This window comes from Patagioenas fasciata, chromosome 6, assembly GCF_037038585.1.
Source record: "Patagioenas fasciata isolate bPatFas1 chromosome 6, bPatFas1.hap1, whole genome shotgun sequence".
In the NCBI taxonomy this organism is placed as follows: domain Eukaryota; kingdom Metazoa; phylum Chordata; class Aves; order Columbiformes; family Columbidae; genus Patagioenas; species Patagioenas fasciata.
The window spans coordinates 20,807,795-20,830,920 of NC_092525.1; the positions used below are offsets into that span (position 1 = coordinate 20,807,795).

At 45.0% G+C, this 23,126-nt stretch overlaps 1 protein-coding gene across 1 annotated transcript in view; it reads left to right on the forward strand.

The window, feature by feature from the left end:
* Positions 1–23,126, forward strand: part of PLPP3 (phospholipid phosphatase 3) — a 44,528-nt gene that overhangs the window by 6,100 nt on the left and 15,302 nt on the right. The window contains exons 2-3 of the mRNA XM_065842162.2: positions 17,898–18,055; positions 22,760–23,043. Coding sequence (XP_065698234.1) covers positions 17,898–18,055; positions 22,760–23,043 — 442 coding nt within the window. The remainder of the gene's footprint in view (positions 1–17,897; positions 18,056–22,759; positions 23,044–23,126) is intronic.

The following is a 23,126-nucleotide window of genomic DNA, read 5'->3' on the forward strand; positions in this document are numbered from 1 at the left end:
GATCAAACAGAATATTTTTATACTCTTTAAATCTCAATTTAATATGCATACCTTTCTTAGGCTGTTTTGGTCTGGCTTTGTTTGTCTAGATACAGGCTGACAGTACATCCTCCAGATGCATGTGCCTCTGTATACCGCCCAGAGATGGTTTGCATACCACAGTCGGGGAACCCGCGCCGCATGGGCACCGTCTTGCAAACCAGGGCTCCTCTTAAGTTGCCTGCATCTGAGATGGGAAAGGTGTTTGTGTGCCTCCATCTCTGCCTGAAATCACTTAAAAGGGGGGAGGGGGGCAAAAAAGCTCCAGCCCTTCCCTCTGCAGCTCGCTCTGGCAGAGCAGACTCCATCCTCTCCGTTTCGTTCATACAATGCTCCCGCTTCATCCATGGGAATCCAGAAGGGACCGTTGTGGTCGCCCAGTCTGCCTGTGCCTCGAACAAGGACGTGCCTGTTGCAGGCAGTGTGGGGAAAGGCAGCAGCAGCCTAAAAACCCCTTCCATCCCAACGGCAGCTTTCCCCAGCTCTGTGCATCCCTGGGGCTTGTGTCGCAGGGGGCAGCAGGGAAACCCCCTCCCCGGATGCGACTTTCCCTCCAGCGCAGCAAGATGCCAGCTGAGGTTTGAGTACAAGTGCTGTCATATTATTTTATTTTTCTTACTTTTTGTTCTGTCTTAGGGCCCTGGCTTCTGCAGTTGTGCTGGGTTTTTCTTTGATAGGTCAGGTTTCATAATAAAAAAAAAAGGGCTTGAAAATGAGAACTAAGTGAATGATAAAGCCTCAGGGAAAAAAAAAAAGTAACTTAGAGTAATCCAGCATTTATTCTGCAATGGTAAAATCTGAAGTCAGTTTTGTAAATATGCATGAGGATTTTATTTCTTTTCCACGGGCTGGTGTGGCAGAGCAGTAGAGCAGAAGCTAAAGCAGCTCTCTGTTCTTCCCTCCTCACTAAATGGTGCTGCAGGCTGCACTGCTGCATGCATGGGGGTACTGCCTGCGCCCAGCCTTCGCTCTGGCTTTGTAGATACACCTGCTGGGGGGTCTTGCCAAAACCTGGGAGGAGACTGCCCTGTCCATTACACATTTAAGAAGAAACTGGACAACGCCCTCAGACATGTGGTGTGAGGGCGTTGGGGTTGTCATATGCAGGGACAGGAGTTGGACTCGATGATCCTTGTGTGTCCCTTCCAACTCAGGACATTCTATGGATCATCTGGATCATCTCCTCATGGATCACCATGGTCCCTGTCTCACAAGGGCATTTGTATCCCTTTCAAAGCCACCCCATCTATCCCTGTTATGCTCTCTCCCATGACATCTGCCTTGGAGAAGCACAACCTGCTCCATGATTTTTAGCAGGTGAAAAGCTCCTTGAGGCAGATCGTGTGTCTGTGTACAGGGTTGTGTTGGAGCAGCTATTGGGAAGTTACGCTCGAGAATCCCTTAATGTCCTCTAGCTGCATGCAATGGCATAATTGTAATGGTGGGATCATGATTGGCAGAAGCTGGTCCTCAAGTTAGACTTGTGGAGGCAGAATGTCACCAAAAAAGAGGTATTTGAAGTGTTTTCATATAGCTTTTGAAGCAAACCATTGGAAAACCCACCTTAAGCATAAGTTTGTTACCAAGACAATGTATTAAAGGGTTTGAAGACTAGGTTTGTCCTGGTGGGTTTCTAAGTATCAGAAATTCTTATGAACTCCATCTTTTCAAGCTGGGCACGTAAATGGGCTTGTTTTTCACATGCATTGGATGTTTGAAGACAGAGGGTGGAAAATGATTCTCTGCATCAAGTAAACATTACAAGCAGAATGTGAAATTTAACTCCAGAGCTTCTGATGCTCTGAAGATGGCTGTGTTCTTTATGCCATGTGTTCTTGTTCTGGTGTTGCCTGTAGCTCACACCCATATATGAGCTTGTCATATCTGAGCATATGGCCCTCTCAGTCAGAGCTGCAGGGCCAGGCTGGGGCTGCCAGCCAAAGCTTACATGAAGCTGCATTTGGTCTGACAATGGTGATGACACTGAATCAGTGTAGAGCGTTCATAGTTCTATAGAATTTCCCATAATTTTTCATCCTTTGCTCAAAACACATGAAACTTCTGTTGGCGGTGGCACAGAGAAGCTTGGGATATGCCTCCAGCCTTTCTGATAAACCGTACCAGTGGGCTTACCCTATGGTGCTGAGAGAGACAGCAAATTGAGGCTGGGTTGGCATTGGTGGGCTAACCCAGACCTTGTCCTGAACAGTGAAGGTGGCTGTGGCATGGAGGTGTCCTTTACCGCTTCGAGAGTTTGCAAACAGTAGGCTGCATCTTGGAGCCACTTCAGCTTTGCTCATTGGAGGAGCTGAGAACAGTGTGGTTCTTCCTTCTGTGGGGTTAAACGGAGAAAGTGAAAGTTACTGGTTAGTGGTTTTGGGCAGCCAGCCCTCTTGAAACAAATGATGCTCCCTCTGGGAGCTGTGTTTTCCCAGCAGTGTCAGGGTTGTAGCCTGCTGCTGCGCGAAGGAAGTGACAAGTTGCACAGCAACCTGTAATGAGCTTTCAACTCGTTTTACTGTAAATTAGCGAGACTGGCGGTCATTTTTGTAAGCTTTTACAGCAGTGCCCTTGCATGTGATTGTGCGTGTGCTGGAGACAGGGACTGCACAGAGATATTGGTTCCGTCACTATTAATTCAGCATGTGCTTATGCAAAGCTGAGACACCATTGCATGCCTCAAAATGAATTTGAAAGCCAATGTGACAAATGGGGTCTGGGCTTCCTGTCTTCTTGACACTTGGCAAGTTATTTACAACCTCTGCTCTGGGGTGGTGTGATGAGCCTTTCTTTAAGCCGAGCTGCAAGGCTCAGCTTGAAGCTGGCCTGAGCGAGCAGCCAGCCCAGCCCTGGTTATTGTTCCCACTGCACCGATGGTGACAGCAAGGTCTTTGCTCCGGTCTCTGTAGCAGCACAGCAGCCATGGTAACTGGTCTCGCACCACAAGCATTTTCAAAGCTTCCAAGGCTTTTCTGCAAAGACCCCTGCTCTTTAGAGTGATAGTTTCCAAAGGGAGAGTCTAAAATAGTGTGTCAGACTGCTGGTAAGCAGGTCTGGTCCATGAAGGCAGGGCGTGTTCATGTTCTGAATGATGCTGGTGGACTAATTTTGGATGGACAGTAAGCTGACAACAGGCAGCAAAACTCCTTTGAAGTTGATAGCTGTGAATCGTTTGGTGTTAGCAGGTGTCTGCAGCTGCTCTTTGATCACTGATCAGATGACCCTTGCTTTTTGGGGAGCTGCTTCTCCCTTGGCTGCCTGGGTTGCAGCCCAGCTGAAGCCCTAGGAGGAGTCATGTACCCAGATTTGAGCCCTGCTGCCCTCAGTCCTGCCCAGACATGTCCCTGTAGTGGTTTGTGCTTCTGGGAATTTCTCATCTAAGGAGACAGGGAGTGTGAAGGAGCATCATGTCCATGCGTGGGCAGGGAGCTGGAACCCAGTGAAGGGCACACTTTGAGGGCAGTGTTTCCAGTATGGATGCACCCAGGTGCCTGTGGGGTTGTTGTCAGAGCTACTTCTAACTCCAAACAATTTCAGTGAACCTGCAAACTTCAGTGCTGCTGCTAGGCTGTCACCTGCCTCCCAAGGTACCTTTTGAAATCAGATCCTCAGTGATACACAACCATGAAGGAAGCCTGTGGCTCCCAGAGCTCGGGCTGAACTGTGTCCCCAGGACACGTGTGCCCCCGTCCCCCAGCGCCTCACCTCAATTCCTGCGAAAGCTTTCCCGGTGGCTCTGTTTCCGTGCTTTTGTGTTCTGCAGAAAAAGGAAATGACCCTGCATCACCTGTTGGAGCAGAACTGGCTCATCTATTCCCAAAATAAGAGCTGAAATTTTTCTGTTTAAGGATATGGAGGGGAAAGGTGCCCTGGGATGCCTGGTAGTTAATAATACCTAACACAAATGTCTGATTATCAAAGGGAGGGCTTGGAGGGGGATCTAGCCCACTTGTGCTTGCCAAACTATGAAAAAATTCCATTTACTTCCAGACTGTAAGAGGCTGCTTTCAGTAGAGGCCTCCTCCTTTTTAAAAAACATTTATTTAGTCCTATTAAAGTTGCAGCACCAGTGACTATCTCATCAAATAATTCAATATTTTTTCCTGTAATTCAGAATGTATATTTTTTTCATTTAGCATTCCTTATTTCTTGGCCATCCCTGCAGCTTTAGCATGCAGCCATCATTCTGCTGCAGCTCCCACAAAGCGGCTGAAAACCAAGGTAACAGCAACATTTTGAGTGAAGGGGATGAAATGTGGAATAGGTTCAGCGCATTTCTTTGTCATTGTTGGAGTCCTATTCAGTCTGGAGCTGAATAGGAGGCTGATTAGCATGTGGAAGCATTTCTAAAGCATTGAGTTGTGAGGGTTAGTATTTTTTTTTTCCTTAAAGGAGAAGTTTTGTGGCATTTATTTTTCTGAGTGAGCTGGCATGTATCATCGTCAAATGCAAACCCATGGAAAAGTCAAGTAGAGTTTTAGAGAAAGCCTGTTTTGATAAATCCCTGTGTGCATGAGCACAAATAACTTTTCCAGTGCCTAAAGGTCTAAGAGCTACTGCGGAGTCTTGGGACACAGTATGTTTAAAACAGGTAGACAAGTGGAACAGAGCTTGGGATGCATCTGAACTCTGAATGTAACATAAAGAACTTTGCTTTTGCTCTTGCTGAAGTTGTCTGCAAAATTGGGTATTGCTTTACAAGCGCAGGACTGGGTCCACAGTCTGAAAATCCACCTGCTTAAATGCTCAGCATTTTGCTTTCACAGAGAAATATATAACGCTGAGGTCAATTAAAAAGCTAACTGCAAGTGAAAAGCAACTTTTCCCCGATGAAATTGCTTCAAGTCCTGGGCCTGAGGCTGGTTTCAAAGAAAAGGTTTGACCATTTTGGCTCAGGATGAGGTGTGGGGCTGATGTTCCAGTTAGTCTCTTGCTGCAAGGTCTGCTGTGTTTTGCTCTGATTTGTAACTGAAATAATTGCCTTGGTACTATTTATGAGTCTTGGATGGCTCTGTGCTAGACCAGAGATCCTGCCGTGGGAGTGCCACGCCTTCTGCCCTTTGTAGGACTGCAAGTTCTTGGGGGACTTGCAAACCCCAAGGGAGGCAGGGAACGCGGTTGCATACCAGGGGCTGTATGGATGTAACTCACATAAGCCCCTGAGCTTGCAGACCAAGTGGGCAGTGCAGGAAAATGCGTTTCATTTCTGGGTGCAATCAACTGATGGACTTGAAGTTGCATAGAAAGTTGATGGCAGCAGTTGGAGTCAAATCCTCTTGGTGGTGCATGTAGGAACCAGACCCTGTGCTTGGGTTTCTCTGAGGAGCAGTGATTCCTCCCCTAGTTTTCTTTCAACTATGCCAGTTTAAGAGATAAAAAAGTGCCTCTCCAGCTCACTGGTGTGTCTTAATGTAGGCTATAGAAGTCTGATTAAAGCCATTGTTTAATTAAGGAGGACTTAGCTCCTCCAGTCACAAATCACAATTAGAAGGTCGTTTGAAGTAATTCTGTAATACTTTTTTTTCACCTCTCTCCTTTAACGTGAAGAAATTTCCTAGCACTGTACGTGCTCCAGCACCAAGGTTTTGAACACTTATTACAGGACCGCAAACCTGCTGGTGAATTTGGCCATGGCCAAAGGCATCTGAACATTAAAAAGCCTTGCAAGAGGGGTGGGAGGGAGTTCATTCTCAGGATACGCTGATTTGGAAAGGGAATCCAAACAAAGAGGCTTTTCAGCTGCGGCTGAGGCTTGGCTTCTCTCAAGGGCAGTTTGAGCTTGGGGAAGCATCCGGGAGGCAGTGAACAGAGCAGGAGTACATGAGCTGGATGCTGCATGGTGTAAGGTTTCCCAGCACAGCGTGGTTTTGTGTTACAGGCTGAGGAACTGGCTGTAAACTCTCTTCTCTCTTTTTTTTTTTTTTTTCTTCTCCTTTTATTTCAGTTGGAAACAAAAGAAAGGTTAAGGCTTTTATTTATTTATTTATTTTTAATAAGGGAAAAATAAAGGTTCCCATCCCATCCCCTGCGCCATCTCCCCTGTAGGTTTGGCGATGCCTCTTGCTGTTGATGCTGGAGGAGGATGACCCCTTGGTGCCTCTGACCTGGAGAAACCCTCTGCTGTGTCCCAGGCTGGCATCATGTTTTATTTTGCTCAGAAAGCATTTTATTTTGCTCAAAAATCACAGCTCAGTTGCAGGCCCACTGAGGGCACTCTGGCAGGAGCCTGGGGTGCTGGGGGGATAGGTGCCTCCTAAAGAAGGGCCTGACTTAGATAAGGAGAGGTGATGAAGACGTTTTTTACAATGATGGTGGTAAAACCCTGGCCCAGGTTGCCCAGAGAGGTGGTGGATGCCCCATCCGTGGAGACATCCCAGGCCAGGCTGGATGGGGCTCTGAGCAACCTGATCTGGGTGAAGATGTCCCTGCTCATGGCAGGGGTGGCACTGGATGAGCTTGGAAGGTCCGTTCCAACCCAAACCATTCTATGATTCTGTGAAATGAGATGGATGCTGGAGCATCTTCCTCACAACAGGAGGGCTCCAAAGCATGGTGTGCATCCACTGGGTCCCCTGTTCCCACAGCAGCCCTGTCCTTAGTGGTGGCACCCCTGAGTGCCACCATGCTCTTGAGAAGTTCCAGGAAGAGCTGAGCAGGGAGGAGGTGCTACCAACCATCCCAACCAACAAATTGGGTTTTTTTTATAGGCACCAGATGGTTTTAATAGAGGAAAGCTGAACTTCTTATGACCCTTCCCCACAGACGTTGTTTGTTGTTTTGTAATTGTGGCCAGGACAGAACCATGTCCCAGAACCTGCAGTGAGTGTGAGAGCTTGGTGCCTGGTGCCTTCTTCTCCCACCCCACTATGAGGCCACCCCTGCTGCCCCCATGCTCCTCTGCCTCCACATTATCTGGGTAAACTGCTGGGCATGAAAGACTTGAGGCTTTCCACTGATCCCTGGTTAAAGAGATTAGCAGGAGTACAAATTGGAGAAAACCAAAACATCTAAAAGCAAAGTGCAAGGAAGCAATAAAATGTCAGGCCATGTTTTTCCTTCCAGTTGATTAAAAATTCTTCTGATAAGCAAGAAAGCTTTCATGGCTGGACAAGACCTGTATTTTGTCAAATGCTGTGAAAGGTTTATTAGAAGGATAAAGTGGTGCGAGTGTTGGGTTGTACTCACAGCCCTTCTGGCGTCGAGTTATCCTGCAAGGACTGAAGGCATTTTCTTGCAATGGTATGGTGGCAAGAAGTGTGATAGAAAGAGGAAAATGTATGGAGATGAGGGTATCTGGAGGGGTGAGTGGTAGACATGAGCATCTGAGTGCTAAACAACTGTCAGAAAAAAATAACATCGAAACTGGATGTTGGGGAAAGCTGTAGGATAAAGGTGAAGGATGAGGAGGAAAACCTATTGAGTTACTGTTACAGAGGGCCTTTGGGTTTTATAGATATATCCTTAATGCATCCAAATCCATGAGTTTTGAGTGCCTAGTTTCCTGTGGCTGTACTCCAGTAAGTCTGAAATCATGAGTGTCTCATGTGCCACTTGTTTCATGGTGGGTCTTGGAACAGAAGGCCACCGAGACACTGAAGTTCAGTGGACTCACCTTCGGTTTTGGAAAGTAGAAAGTGGAAGAAGGGAATGAGGGCTGGGTCTCCTGTTCTCCATGGGAAACCAACAGTGGTGGCAAACCAGGCTGCTTGGAGATCTGCTCCAAGTCGGTGCCAAGATGCTCTACTGGGCTCGTGGTTTTTTCTCTTTTTTTGAGAAACTGGTGCCTGCATTTCTGTTTGGGGATCAAACACAAGATGAGAATGAAAAAGCAGGAAAACAAAAGGTTCGTTTTCATGCTGTTGTGTTTGTCTTCCCAAGGTTTTAATTGCCAAGGGCTGCTTTGGGAGCCAGCTGGCTGGGAAGGGATGCAGATTGCAAGTAAGAGGAGGGCTTTCTTCTGGTTCAAGGATCCATGCTATATTTTCCTGCAGGAGATGTAGTTTGAATAATATTTTTTTTATCCCAAAGGTAGAAGTAGCATTTTTAGGTACGTGATTACTGAGTTTCTCCAGTTAATATTAAAGCTCCTCCTGTTTCTGTTTTATTACTGATGGGAGTAAGAGGGTACAAGCAGCAGGAATGGCAAGTATGGAGTGCAAATTGTACCTCAATTTTAGAGTTTCTCTCCTTGGAGCAGAAAATTATGCTTAACACAAAGGGAAAATACAATAGGTGGTTCAACTTGCAGGCCCTTGGCCCATGTACCAAGGGATGCACTTGTCCCTGCAGATGCTGTGACTGTGACAGCAGGATCAGACCCACTGGTGTGTGGCCTGGGACCAGGCTGGAGAATCCCAATTTTGCTGCCAAAGCCTCGCTTGGACATTAACTTGAAAACAGGAAAAAAGGCCAGCTTAAAAAGAAGACTATATAATAATAAAGCATGGGATATTTGGCATGCCAGTTGTATAAATCTTGACATCAGCTACCTGTGAATCATCCAGCAGCACGTTAATTGGTACCCCTTGATAGATGAGGATTTGGCATCAGGTCTGCATGTAATTACAAGCCACACACAGAAGGACACAGGCAGCTAATGAACTCCTGCCAAACTCCAGCTCCGCTTCTGCGGCTTTTGAAGTTTGCTGGTCTTTCAGTGTTTTGTATAGCAAGCACTGAAAGGCATCAAATCACTCCTTTGACAGCATTTAGAAAGGACTGGTTTGTTGAATAACTGAGTCCCTCCAAACTTCCATCTGAGAACTGGAGCATCTATAGGCGCCTTTCTCAAGGGAGCAGTAAATAGGCTGGAAATAGAGGACACCCCCTACGAGCTGCTGAGCTCTTGCTCCCTGACAGGAGCCAGACAGGCTCTGGTTGCCACGATGGGCTGCAAGAAAAGAAACTATTTCCATTTAAAAAGTCCTTCAAAACAATCTCACCAACGGTACAGGCTTTTTCCCAAGCATCAAAGGGCTTTAAATGAAGGCTGTGCAAAGTGGGTTGCAGTGTGTTGCATTGGTGTCACAAGGGAGATGGCAGAAGGCTTTTTTGGGGGTTTCTGCCCCATTGGGAGGACAAGTTTCCATGATGCTGGATTTGGAGGGTTGTGGTGCTTTTCTGTAGATGTTTTGTTGCTGAGATCAGGTTTGAGCCCAAGCCCTTCTCCTCTTTTCACGTCTGAGGTGACAAAGGGAGTTGTGGAGATAAAAACAATTTCCATGAAAACCTGCGATTTTCAGGCAAACATACCAGGCGGGTTTCATGGTAGTACCATGGTGAAGAGGAATAATGCAACTTGGCACGAAGCTCTTCCAAAAGAGAAAAAAAAAGAAGGCGGGGGGGGGAACAGAAGAGCCTTTGTTAAAATTAACCACAATAAAGAAAAAGGACTGCTATTCCCTTGAGCTTCTTTAACCTTTTTTCCCCAATTTATTCACACTTTCCTTGACAGCAGAACACAGCATTGGTACAGAGGGGCTGGAAAGGGAAATTGGGATTTATCCATTTTTGGTTGTGTCCCTTGACTCAGTGTGAATAGAGACTTGGCCACTGCCTGTCCTGGCCCAGTTTGTACTGTTCTTTAAGGAAACTGGGCTATGAAATGTCACCCGGCTACAAAACATGGCCATCGTGATGAGGCTGGGGCTGTGTGTGGGAAAGGGGCTGTCGTGACACTGGGTATGACAAGGTGGATTTGCCTGTGGTGGCTGTCCCCTGTGCTAGCGCTCGCTCTGTACTTGCAGAAGAGGGTGGTGAAATTTTAGGTGTTGCTGAGATGCTGCCACATCACTTGGATTAGCAGAATCTGAAGTTTCTTAGGGGGATAAAAAGCACTCCGAAGTATGGAACCATGCTGTTCCCACAAAATCTCTGTTTGGCTTTCAGGGACCCAAATAATTCGTAGGGTCTCATCTAGGCACAGATGGGTTCAGGATGGGTAAGTCATCCTATCCTTGTAAGCAGCATGGGGTGGGCACCTCTGTCACCCATTCCCAAGCTGCTTTCCACCATAGTAACTCAAACTTCTGTGGACAGCATGGCCAGGGCAGCACCCCTGCCTGCCCCTGCAATGTCACGAAACTATTTTAATTAAGACCATGATTTTTTTTTAAATTTTAATATTGCCTGAGTACCAGTGCAATCTCACTTACGTATTGGTGTACATTAGGGTGCCGCTTTCACGCACTAACTGCAGTCAAAATACAGAGGAGGGAGAAAAGAGATAATTTTACGCCTTTTTAACCCATTGATGAATAGGCAAAGCTTGACTGAGCTCTGCTCTAGGGGCCACTGAGATCAAACCCCATCGCTTGAAGGGCCTTGGGATCATTTCCACTCATGCTCACATTTTTTTGCCTTTCTTTCAGCACTGTGCTATGTATTATATCCTGGAAACTCTACCAAATCTTGACTACTGAGGGGGAAAAGTTTCATTTCCAGTTAATCAAGGGAGTTGTGTAATACCATTTTCTCCTGGGGAACTTCAAGAAAAAAGAAAGGAGGAGAAGAAGCCGGGGGGGAGGAGGAAGTGGCGCATTATATTAAGCAAGTATATTAAGAGGAAATAAATTATGAAATAAAAGTGATTAGTGAACTTTTAAGGAAGAGGTCAGAAGTGCCTTTTGGACTACAAACTTTTTAAGCTTTCAGTGCTTGTATTCAGTTACAGAGTTATAACCCAGCCTTATTTGTGCAGGTGGCTGCTGCTTCAAATCCGAAGAAGGATTTTGCATTTACAATAGGTACATTGACAGAACTGGGTCAGAAAGCTACTTGCGGTAGGCATCAGTGCTGGGGACACCGGCTCTGCCGCCTCCTGCACAGGAGCAGTTGCTCCCAAAACGTGCTTAATTACAGCTGCTGTGCCTGACTGGGATGCTCTAAGAAGGGGAGAGGAAGCTTGGCAGTTCAGCAGATTGTCTTTTGTTTTTTTTTTTTTAAGGGACTTGATGTTGACTGGGTGAACTGGCTTTATTTTTGCTTCAAAACCTTTGTGGCTTTTTTTTTTTTTTTTTAAATAGAAGAGAGAATTTTGATTTTGTTGACTACGTTGAATGGGCTGCAGTTTTTTATTTCTACTCGCTCTTGTTAGGGTTCAGCATGGCTGTGCAAAGAGAAGAACCAGAGCTTATATGTCATGGTGTTTGGGGGCGGTAAGCTCAAATACGGAGTTTCTGCTGCTTGTTTTATATATTAAAGCAACAACAGCAGCCCACCAAACTTTCCTCTTGAATAGAGGTTGATGGAATGGAGCAGATCTGTTATTATACAGGGAAATATGAGGGTTCCTGCAGCCAGTGTTTGTCAGTGAGGAGATGTGGATGAAGGGCGAAGGGCTGGAGCAGCTCTATTCACCCTTAAATTGATTTGGAAGAAAACTCCCAGATTTCCCACAAAGAACTGGGGTGTCGTGCCCCTTTCCGGCAGCACGAGCGTTGCCGGGGCCGGGCGGTGGTCCCAACCCTTCCTCGAAGGCTGAGCCCGGAGGAGCCGTGGTGATACAGGGCTCGTTCCAAACCCACTGACCAGCACAGCAAACTGTGTTTGCTTCATTTGTAATTGAAAACATGATAGTCGCTGCAGTGTATTTTTCACATGATCTGTTTGCCCTCGGTATTGCGAAGTCCACAGATACACTTTTAATTTTCTTTTCCTCCCTCTTCAAGCTGTGTCAGCCTAGGTTGGACTCGTCATATCTGCGAGACCTTCCAAAGCAAAAGATGCCTATGCATTAGGATTTTCACGGCATATACCATTTTATTCCTTGCTGTAGACAATGTGAAATGATGGCTTTGTTTCCATTATGGTTGACTGGAGCTGGCTCTGGATTCCTGTTGATAATGTCTTTTATATTCATCCTCTCTCTCCAACTATTGCTGGTCGACCAGTGTGGCTTAAATCTGTTTTACTCCTACAAATGCAGAATTTTATCTGCATCTGGGTATTGTGGCTTGGATAAGACCTTTTGTTCTTATTAATGCATTTTTTTAGGTATTATAAATATATGTGCACTTTAATATAAAGCTCTTTTAATACACTCTCTTGATAGGAAGGACACCAGATAGATTGACACAGGTAGGCGCAAAGGTTAGTGTGAGATATATGGGGGAACCTATAGCAAGTAGAAAATGAACTAATACCTTGGGTTTTTTTGTGGAAATCAACCCGTAGTGTCCTAGGACTTTTCCAAACAGATCAAATCAGAGAAATGCAATATATGCTGATCCTTGTTTGTAGGTTCTTTAGCACTCTAAAGCAGGTACCTGTTCCACAGTAAAGTCTAGGGTTTGTTTGTGTGTTTAGAGAATTGCCTATCCTTATGCATCTCTGTAGCTGAGAGTAGTGGAACTGTAATAGGGTTGAATGGGAATCTGTTTTGCAAACACAGATATTAGATGTGTTTCCAAAATACAGGCAGATGCACAGAGCAGTCTTCTGGACTGCTAGGACTGAGGTGAAGAACAATTAAGACTGAGCAGGTAATAAAACAGAGATTTGATGATACTCTGTATTTTTGATGTTAGCCTAGTTGACTCTTGCAAATATATGACATCAAGATTCAGTCAAAAAACATTGGAAAGGAGGCACATGATGCTTTCAAGACTTTTGAAAATCCCAACATAATTGCCCAATTCAGCCTGCAGTAGGACCCTTGTTTTATCTGCTGCTGGGCTGTGTATCACGTCCCTTGAGATAATTATTTTTTTGGCTGACCAAGCCCCTATCCCTCCTTCCCCCACCTATTTTGTTGTTGCTAGTGCAGAATCAGACCCTATTGTGATTTTAAGCATATGCCTGATATGATGGAGATGTGGAAATACTTCTATTCTTCATGTTATTAAATTTTATCTATGTGTGTATACATCTGTATGATGTCAACTGACTTCAAGAGTTGTGCACCATTGTAGCAGCTGCCAAGGCTTGTCTGCAGTACTACAATTCTTCTCTAAAAGCTGGGAAGCCCACTTTTAAAGCCCCAATAAAAGCCTACTGAAGGCTAATCTGTTTATTATGCATTTAAAATATGTACAAATGTTGTAAACCAAGTAAGGTTTATATGTGCCCAAGATCAGCCACTAAGTACTTCAAATAGAAAGCCCGTCACTTGTAGGTAACCAAATATTTACAGAATGTGTCTTGAATAAGAAATTAGGTGCCTCAGCCCTGCCAAATTATTTAATGACCTTTTTCACTTAGTAAGATAGACGTCTAATCTACCGAAACCTTAAAAACACGCCCAGGGCCTGGACACTGGCAGCCAAACACATCACTGAGTGCTTGTTAGAAATTACCATTGCTTTGTTGAGATAGCCAGCAACATCCCACTGACCTGCAGGGTTGAAAGAAGAAATATTTAGTGGGGAAAAAAAAAAGACTGAGATGGTGTTAAATTTGGTGCAAAGGTGAAGGTTGAGCAGGGAAGATGAAAGCTGCATGGTTGGGTCACTGCAGAAACGCCTCTTCCCCTCCCGCTCCCTTGGTTTTTCCGATGGGTGGCCAAGGAAAGCTTATCCCCTTTTGATTGTTGTTTTCTTTTTTCTCCATTAAATCTGCACAAGTGTTAACTTTTCAAAGACTCAGAGATTCAAAGTGCTATACCCAACACAGAGCCCTTTTTATTTCTGCCTTTGATTTTGTGCACATTTCAAGCTAGCCAGAGAGTACATGGAGTTTTTGCAAGGTTGGGTTTTTTTTAGGCTTAGTGACAGGGTTTTAGCTTTCATACTGCCAGCCTTCCCAAGATTATTGCCTATTAATTGCCTCTTACTAAAGGTGCTAACCAAGGAATGTTTTTTCCTTGGTGCTAGATTTCTAAACTTGGATTTGCTTTATTAAATAGAAAGACAAATAAATTTAAACCTTGCACTGAGATAGCTTAGCACAGGACACCAGCGGTTACAGGTCACCAAGTCACTTGGACTTCCTCCCAACAAAAGCAGCATCGTTTTTCAGTGTCCAGCCCCACGGCATCCCGTGGTGTCTCTCACAATTCGTTAGTGTCCACACCTGCTCCGTGTCACCTTGAGTGGGGCTGAGCCTGTTTATATGGAGCAGGATCAGTCCCCAAGAGATTTCTGTTATGACCGTGCTTTGGAGCCCTGTTTGATCTCCTGCAGCATAGTGTAGATAAAAGCATGTGGTTGGGTTTTCCTTGTTCTGTTATTAAAGCAAAAAAATCCCCTTTATATAAGGGAAAAAACACCACTTCCCTTCACCTTGTGAAGGATGTTACGATTCAGAAGATAATCTCATCTCCTTTTACGTTTTTGTGCATCAGAATAAGTAAATTCCTTTTGTTCTGTGCTTTGGTTTCCTGTGTCTGTGAAATGAGGATAACAGTGATTCTCTGGTTACACATGGATGCCCTAGGGTTGCCTCCATGCCTTAGGGTATGGTCCGTAGGCTGATGTGTCATTTCTCATCATGGAGACACCAGTATTAAGTAGGACATGAGGCCCCTCTACAGCATTGCTGAAGATTTTGCAGTAGGTCTGTACACGTAGGTGCGTTGTAGCCACAGCCAAATAGGACCATTTTTGGAGAAGAGTGTCCATCCCAAGATCAGTGTAATTTTTTTACCTACTGTGTATGTCTATTGCTTACTTCAGTGCAAGTTACCATTTGTTACCATTTTCTGATATGTACCTCTTGTATGCTCAGTAGTTTTATAATGTGGGTGAAGAAGTGGTGGCGGCTGAAAACCTTACAGGGAGTTTAGCTGTTGAGCTTGTTGATGCAAATCACTGCAGCAGGGATGCGTAATGTGAATTTCCTATTAAAAGACTGAACCAGAGAGGCAGACAGGGTCAGAAAGAGTGAGGAAGCCACATGCACCATCTTCACGGTACAACCCTACGCTGCTTTCCAAGGGTGTGTGTGGGCTGTAGCCCCTCTTCTGGATACCTTTGCCTTTGGCAGATGTTCTAGTGTGAATAATGTCTCTGTGGTGTTTTGCTGAGGGATTCCAAAGGCATCTCTCTCTGTGTTTAATTTTCTGTTTTCCAGACTTCCCTCTGTAGTGTTTTTTCTGCAAAACCCTTTCTCTGGCTGTCTTTTGGCACTGCTAGAGGCTCCTCTGTGCTGGAAACCTCTTGCTGAACAAAGATGTGGGTGATGACCTAGTCACTTAGACAACCCATCCTCCAAGAAATAACCTCGTGGAAGAAGAACCTTCTTGAGCCCAATTCACAATTTGGAATGGGCTGAGGTCTTTGCTTCCTTGGGTTGAAAGAGCAGCCAGTCACCCAGCCCTTGAAATCAAGAGCGTGTTATGTCTTCTAAGTAATATCCATTCAGCTATGGAGAGGATGTTTATGTTTCTCATGTTAAAAAGAAAAAAAAAAAAGGAAAGGGGGAAAAAGGGGAATCTGAGGTTACTGTTTTGCTGGAAAAATGTCAAGACTTGATTGGCAATATCCCACTAAACCGCAAGTTCATAGGAGAGAAAACAAAACCATTGCATTTTCGAAACTATGCCTATGCGCATTTTAAGAAAATGTATACCATATAGGTCAGTTAAACTCTTATTATAGCTGTGGCAAGTGTACATGTAATTGAAATGCGGAAATACTACCCCATGCTGTTCAATGAATGAAGGGAAAAAAATCTTTATTATTCCTGGGTTCACATAATATATAGGAACACTATTGTCCTTTTTTTAAAAAAAAAAGAAAAAGCCAGTTTTAGATTTCAGATGTATTTTATTGTCTGTGGGAACATGTGTTTTACAGACCTGTCATGTGAAAGCTATTAACAAAAGGAACTGGAGAAATAACAATAAGCCACGTAACCGTGGCATGTCTACTCCCTAAGTTCAACTGTTACGCTGCTGCTTCAAGTGCATGTGAAATTGGACCATCCCAAGCAACATTAGCTCTTCTCCTGCAATTTTTCATTGGGAAACTAAGGATTTTTTAAGTGGCCTATTAATATTGGATTGCCGGCATCAGAGGCAGATTTTGGGGCCAAGCTGGCTAGGCATCAAAACGGTTAAATAATGGAGTGAAGATCAGCTGGATTCACACAAGATGTCCGATTTTTATTTACCAAATCGGAGCTGGGCAGGCAGTTCTGAAACCTTTCCTCACCAGTTCAGATGTGTGGTGGAAACTGTGCTGCTCTGCCAAGCACCATGGGGCCCAGCGCTTGCGATTAACCCATTTCCAGAGATTTAGAGAGGATCTGAAAGGGATCCTGAGCGGTGGCCCCGGCTGCTCTTGGGTACTTGAGAGGCTTCGGGTCTGTACGTGGTTGTACCTGCTCGCATGGAACAGATGATGGGGACTTTCCCTTTCCTTAAGACTAACAAAACCCCCTAATAATCCCAGATTAGGCAAGCCTGTTAACATGTAGGAAAAGGAGCCAAGTGCAGAGTGAAATGCAGAAAGTGATTCACATGGAGATAGGGAACATTATTTGGGCGACACTTTTTAACTCTCTGGATGGTACCTTTGCTAATCATATCTAGCAGATCATGATCACTAACAATGTACTGTGGCCAAATTTTGCTGAAACCCAACAGCACTTCATTTTTTTTATTTATATTTTAGAAGGAAAAACCCTCTGATGTCTTAGACATCTCAGTTTAAACAAACCCACAGATACATAAGCAAGTTAGTGGTTGACAAATATTCCCTAGTGCTTTCTGTAGGATCTGGGTGTGAGACCTGTTGGCCCAAGGACAGTTTGAATTGCTGTGTGTTTGTTTTCCCCTTACCTGGGTTTTGCTCTGCAAGTGGGAGGAGGGTTTCCTGTACCTTGTGGTTTGTAATTTACTCCCAACACAGGTTTCAGGGAATTTGAGGGTTGTTTTGGTAGGGATGTACTACTTCTCTCTGTGATGGCCTTGACAGCAATGATGGAAGGGGAAACTGAGGCAAAGGGAAGGAGCGTGCCATGCCCCAAAGTAACATCAGGGCTGGGAAATACCCCATGGTTCTCCTTCCAGGTCTGAGGTAATGCTGTATTTCTCTGAAATACTTAGAAGAATATGGAGTTGCGTGCAGCAGTTTTGAGGTATCCCCTTCATAATGTGTCCCCTAACTCATCGCCCCCTGTTTTTGAACTCCATGCCTGGTGCAAAGGTCCATCCAAGCTGTGCAGATGCAGATTCTGCACAGGGGGTTCACAAACAGCTTTTAAAAATGGATTTCAGCTGTTTTTAATGTGATTGAAGGTGAACTGGCTCTGATGGGAGTTCAGCAGCTCTTGTGGACGGGCTGGCTGGGTCTGTGCTCAGTTTTCCCTTGCACAGATGGGTCAAGGATGGGTGTCCTACAAGCTGCTCAAAGCGTGTAGACTTATGGCATTAGTAGGCACGAACATACATATACTCTGTAAATACAGAGAGGAGGGAGCCGAAGAAGGTTTTGGAGGCCTAAAAGTAATGGGGATGGAGCAGGTAGGAGAAGCGGTGCTGACACTGGATACTCCAGTGTTTGTTTGCACAGCTCTAGGCTGCCTTGCTGCGAGGTGCTCAGCAGAGCATCAGGCCCTCTCTGGAGAAAAGTGCCAGATTCATTTTCATGGCTTTTAGCAGAGGGATTGCTTTAGGGATCCATTCCTGTAAGTTAATACCTGCAGTGCACGAGGCTTAACTGAAACCAGGCAGTGCAGACATCTGATAACCATAACAGAAGAGATGCTTTTTCTCGACAAGAGCAACTTGGAAAAACAAATCCCAATGCCATTCCCTTTGGAACAATAGCAATATGAAAAGAAAAGCATCAGGAATGGTGCTGCATGGTTTGCAATGGGTTTTCTGGTTGGTTTTTTTTGTTTGTTTGTTTTTGATGAGTTGCTTGTCTTTGCCTGTATTGCTGATGGGTTTGGTTATTGTCTCCCCCTTCTTCTAGCTGGGTTGCCCTTCCTCATCATTGAAACGAGCACAATCCAGCCCTACCAGCGGGGCTTCTACTGTGATGATGACAGCATCAGGTACCCGCTGAAGACGATGGAGACAATCAACGACGCAGTGCTGTGTGCCGCGGGCATCCTCATTGCCATCCTCGCTGTAAGTACCCACCTCCAAAACCTCCTCTCCTGTCCCTTGGGCATCCTCCAAGGCTTTTTGTCGCCTCTTCAGCTGATGGCACCAGTGGCCTGTCAGTGTTGGGGGTTTAACAGCATCTTGCTGGTGTGTCCATACTGTCTACAATTATCTGACTTCCTCATGAGCATGGAGCAATAGACATTTGCAAATGAAAGCTTGTAACGGGAGGAATGAGATTCCTCTTGAAGCTCATAAACAGGCCCAAAGCTGTTTGGGCAAGTCTGTGAGATCCACAAGAGTTTTTTCACCCTCCGGTAGAAGTTCAGAGTATAAGCAAAAAGACTTGAGTGTCGGTAAGGACTTGTGCCTATTCAAATAACTGTTGGTATTTGCCTATTTTATAAGGTTAAGAAAAAAAAACCCAAAATCTTTTCAGCTAACTAGTGCCTGGAACAGTTTCACAGGTTAGTATTAGAGTTTTAAGAGATTGTATATTACAGCTGTATTAAAAAGACAATTAAGACCTTCCAGGTGGAGCATATTCCTTGTGTCCTTGCTATAAAAAGTAGTTAATGCATCACCTTCCAAATGCCTCCTTATTTCTCTTTTTCTGCCAGGTTTCCTAGAGTCGTGCTAGGGAACAATTGCATGGTGAGAGCTTTATATGTCAGCCAAAAAGCTGAATTCAGCCATGGAGCTGAGCTTCCTTATGCCAGCACGTAACTGGTGCTGGGGCAGAAGGCAAGAGCTTCTCCTGGCTGTTGGTTAAACGCTTCCAGCTGAAAATTAAATTTCACTATGAAAAGTAGCTGTGTTTTCTTTCTCACCTGCTGCCAGCACAGCTCAGGTGCTTTCCCAGAAATGTCCTTTTCTTGGTCCTTCAGCTGGAGAGGAATGGAGATGGTCAAGAGCGCTTCTTCCCCTCTTGGCCTTCATCTTTCCTCAAAGGACCAATGTCATGGCTAATCGCTATTTCAGCATGGCATGGTGCCTGCTTTGGTAATACCTCATCCCCAGCCTTGCTGCTTTGTGGTGTGAATATCTCCATCATTTCCTGACCACATATAGTCGCTGAGCAAAGCAGGTCCCCAAAACTGACTTGTTCCTACACCCCCTCCCTCCTCAAAAGGTGCCAGACCCCCAGTTCTATAAACACGGCAGAATTTTACCCTGCAGGTGAATTACCTCCGTGTGGAAAAGCCATAAAAATGAAATGGAAAAGCCTCTCGTTTTCACATTACTGCCTGAGCTATCAGCACGCTGGCTCCATGTGGAGTGTGCTGCTGATCAGTAACGAGGCAGTGGCAAATACAGGAGTTGGAACAGAAACTGGAAACATAATCAGTTGCCTATGTGATCCGTCAACTTTCTACCACGAAATAGCAGGTCGATTAAAAGAGAAAGAAAATCCCCAAAGAATTAATTGTTTCTGCCCTTGCTTCGCTGTGCCCACAACAAATATAACTTAATAAGGTAAATTCAAAAGCTCACTTATTTGCTGTTGAGTGATGCAAATGGCTAACAAGGAATTGAAGCAACAGATTTCTTTGCTATGGCAGCATGCATGGAAAATTCAAGTCAGCCTGACCTCTTTTTTCAGATGTAACCCAGATACCAGCATTACTGTAGCATAATAGAAATTCCTTCCAAATCCACAAAGCACTGACTCCACTCCTCTCGTTCACGTTTGCCTTCAGAAGGCAGGGCGGTGGTTATGAGGACTTCTAGGGACCTGGCGTTTTGGATGGCGCAGCCAAAATTTCACACCCTTGCTTTACATGGCGTCACGGGCAGCCTAGCCTGGGGTAAAAGGTCCAGGTCATGTTTTAAATGGCTTGAGGACACCCAGAGTGCTTGTTAAGTAAACAGTGGAGGCAAAGACCTTTGCTTCAATCAGGATGCGGGAGGATATGCATTTGGTTTTAATACCTATATATTTACTGACTTCAGGCAAATTTCCATGCAGATGACCCTGGAGATTCTCGTTCCCCTGGGCTGTGTGCTTTTGCACCTCTCCTGACTGCTCTTCTTGCTGGAAGATGGTTAGTTTGATCATCTTGAGCACAGAAGCATGTTGATGGTCCCTGGGATGGCCAGGGGAAGGTGGCATTTTCCCCATCCTGAGCCTCATATGGGTATTGCTGCTGAGGCACCCTGCATACCCACACTTGATGGGTCTTGAAAGCCTATTAAAAATACCTAAGAAGATTAATTTCCTAGATGATCTGTGTCACACAGACAGATTAGTTGATTGTTTTACAGTTGAAGGTGGTGTGCTTCAATGTGATTAGTCACAGAAAACGTTACACCAGAGACATAAGTGATTAGAAAAGCTCTAAAATTAATTACAGGCTAATTTAGTTGCTGGTGATGCCTGATAATAACAATAAAATGGGTATGACAACCCAAAGTCTGGCAAAAGCATTCCTAGGCACAAAAGTGTGATATTGGCTCCTCTCTAGTGACCATCTTTCTTAAATGTGTGTGACAGTCCCCCAAGGGCTGTGCCTGTCACATAGGCATGGCATATGTCCCAGGCAGGTGGCTTGCTCAGAAGCACAAGGCACAAGAAGAGCTTAGTGTCTTTATGACTTGTTTTTTTTCTCCTCTCAGTTCATGCACATCTGTGCTGCATTAGTTTTTCACCATCCTGCTTTACCTGGGATGGCACTGCCAAAAAATCCAAGTTTACCCGATTTTTACCTTCTCATTAAGATCTGAGCCATGGCTGTAACTAAGCAGGGAGGGTTCAAGACTGCCCAGCAGCATGTTAGCAAGGGAATGAAGTCTCCAATTTACAATTTGCTACATGTATGCAATTACCCAGACCACCAAAGGTGAGAGAAAAATATTAATCCCCAGACTTTTGTCGATCCCTGTTTAAAAAATGGTCACACGCCTTTCCCAGGGCAAGAGTCTCAGGTTTACATGGATCCATTTGTGAGTTTGGAGTAATGGCACATCTACCAGTATCAGATGTCGCCCTTAAGTTGCCTTGTTGCCCCTCTGCAAAAGCCATGAGTTTTGAGCCTTGTGGCTTCTCTTGTGAATTCAGGCTTTTGGGAGGCTGCAGGTGGTGGTCATGCCCCTGTGCAGGAGCATCTGTGTCCATCCAGGATGCTCTGGAGTTGCCTCCTGGCAGAGGAGCAGGAGGCACTCCAACCTCCCTTGGCAGTTCTCATGCAAGAAGATGTCCTGGCTGCCAGCTTGTGCTGGAACGTAGTCCAAAATGGAGTTAAACCATGGTCTTTGGAGTCTCAGAGGATTAAAATTATGCTGGAGCCGGTTAGCTGCAGCTTCCCAGACAACTCCTGGTCACGACCAAGAGTAAATCTCCGTGGCGACATGTAAACCCTGAATGATGGTACAGCCACCCAGATATTTCTGTTCATTGGTAGCAAAGCGCTCTGACTTGGCCTTTAGTTTTTATTATTATAGTTGTATCTCTCTTTGATAAAACCTGCTTAGCTGCCATTTCAGCTGCCCTAGGTCAACTTTTGTTTTTTCAAGCTACAGTACAAGTGAGTTCAAACAATGATACAGCTTCATCTCCTCTTAGTCTAATTGCCATACTTTCCAGTTTATTACTTTCCAAAGGTTGTGCCAAGCTTTTAAAAAAGGTAGGCAGGGGAGCCTTGTCTCCTGCATGCCACTGGCAGGCTGCCACGTCAGAGGAATATTGCTGGCTGCTCCAGAAAGGAATTAACATGAAGGCATTTTTCCTGAAACTTAATTTTACATATCACAGTCCTTGTGACTGGAGAGGGGCAAGGCTGAGGGGGTGGCTGAAAAAAAAACAACAACCAAACCTGCCTCAATTTATTACTCAGGTATGAAAACATTTAAAGTAATGAATAAAATCCTAAAGCTGTAAATCTGGAGCTCAGAAACTAGGTGTGTAATGTGGCGGAGAACAATTTAAGCCTTTGCCTCTTTGGGAGCGGTGAGACATTTGGACTTGATTTCACAGTCTGATTTTCATTAACCCACCTTTTAAGCATCAGGATTATGAGAAGTAAGATCCTCTGCTCTTGGGCTGTGATTTATGGTGATATTGTCAAACAGCAGCACCCCTGTCATGAGAAATACATGATTTGTTGCCGTGCAATAGCAATACCCATTGATATGCCCAGAAATAGCTGGCATTTATGGAGAATTTGAGCAGCTTGAATTTGGTCTGTTGGCGGCTAATTTTGGGACAGAATCTGGAAAGGTTGGGGCTTTCTAAGTCTTCCTCTGTTGTGCTTGTGGTTTTCAGAGGGGAAGATAAGCAGGTTGTTCATTTGTTTTCCTCCAAAATCAGTTTGATATGGGGGTAATGGATCTGGCCTCCCCCTCCCAAATGCACACTCATTCTTTATCCATTTTATGTTATTTTTTTTTTCCACTATGCTGATATAGATGTGGGGCACTATTTCACTTCTGTAAAGATATGCCAATGTGCTAAATCAAAAATGTAGTGTGGTTTGGTTTTTGTTTTTTTTCTTTCTTGTTTATGGAATTTTTCCATTAAAAATACTTGGAACATCTCTTCTTGAGAGGGAAGAGGAGGAGGATGGAGAGATGCTGGGCTATGTGCTCTCCTTCCTTGCTGTGGAAGCAGATTCTCGTTTTGAGATGCTCAGAGGACGAAGACCTGTCTTGGCTCCACGTTTGCCACTCATCATTGGTCTCGCACAGCATCTTTCCTGCTCTCTAACCTCTCTGTTGTGTTTTCCCCCACAGATTATAACGGGCGAGCTCTACCGCATCCACTACCTGAAGGAGAAGTCGCGCTCCTTTATCCAGAACCCTTACGTGGCAGCACTCTACAAGCAGGTGGGCTGCTTTGTTTTTGGCTGTGCCATCAGCCAGTCCTTCACAGACATTGCCAAAGTGTCCGTCGGGCGCTTGCGGCCGCATTTCCTGGAAGTTTGCGATTTGGATTTCTCCACGATCAACTGCGCTAAGGGAGTTTACATCCAAAACTACACCTGCAGGGGAAGCGACAGCAAGGTCCAGGAAGCCAGGTGAGATCCTGTGGTGTCAAAGTGATGGGTTGCTGCCACCAAAATGTTGTCTCGCACTAAATATGTCTTAGGGTTTCTCTGCC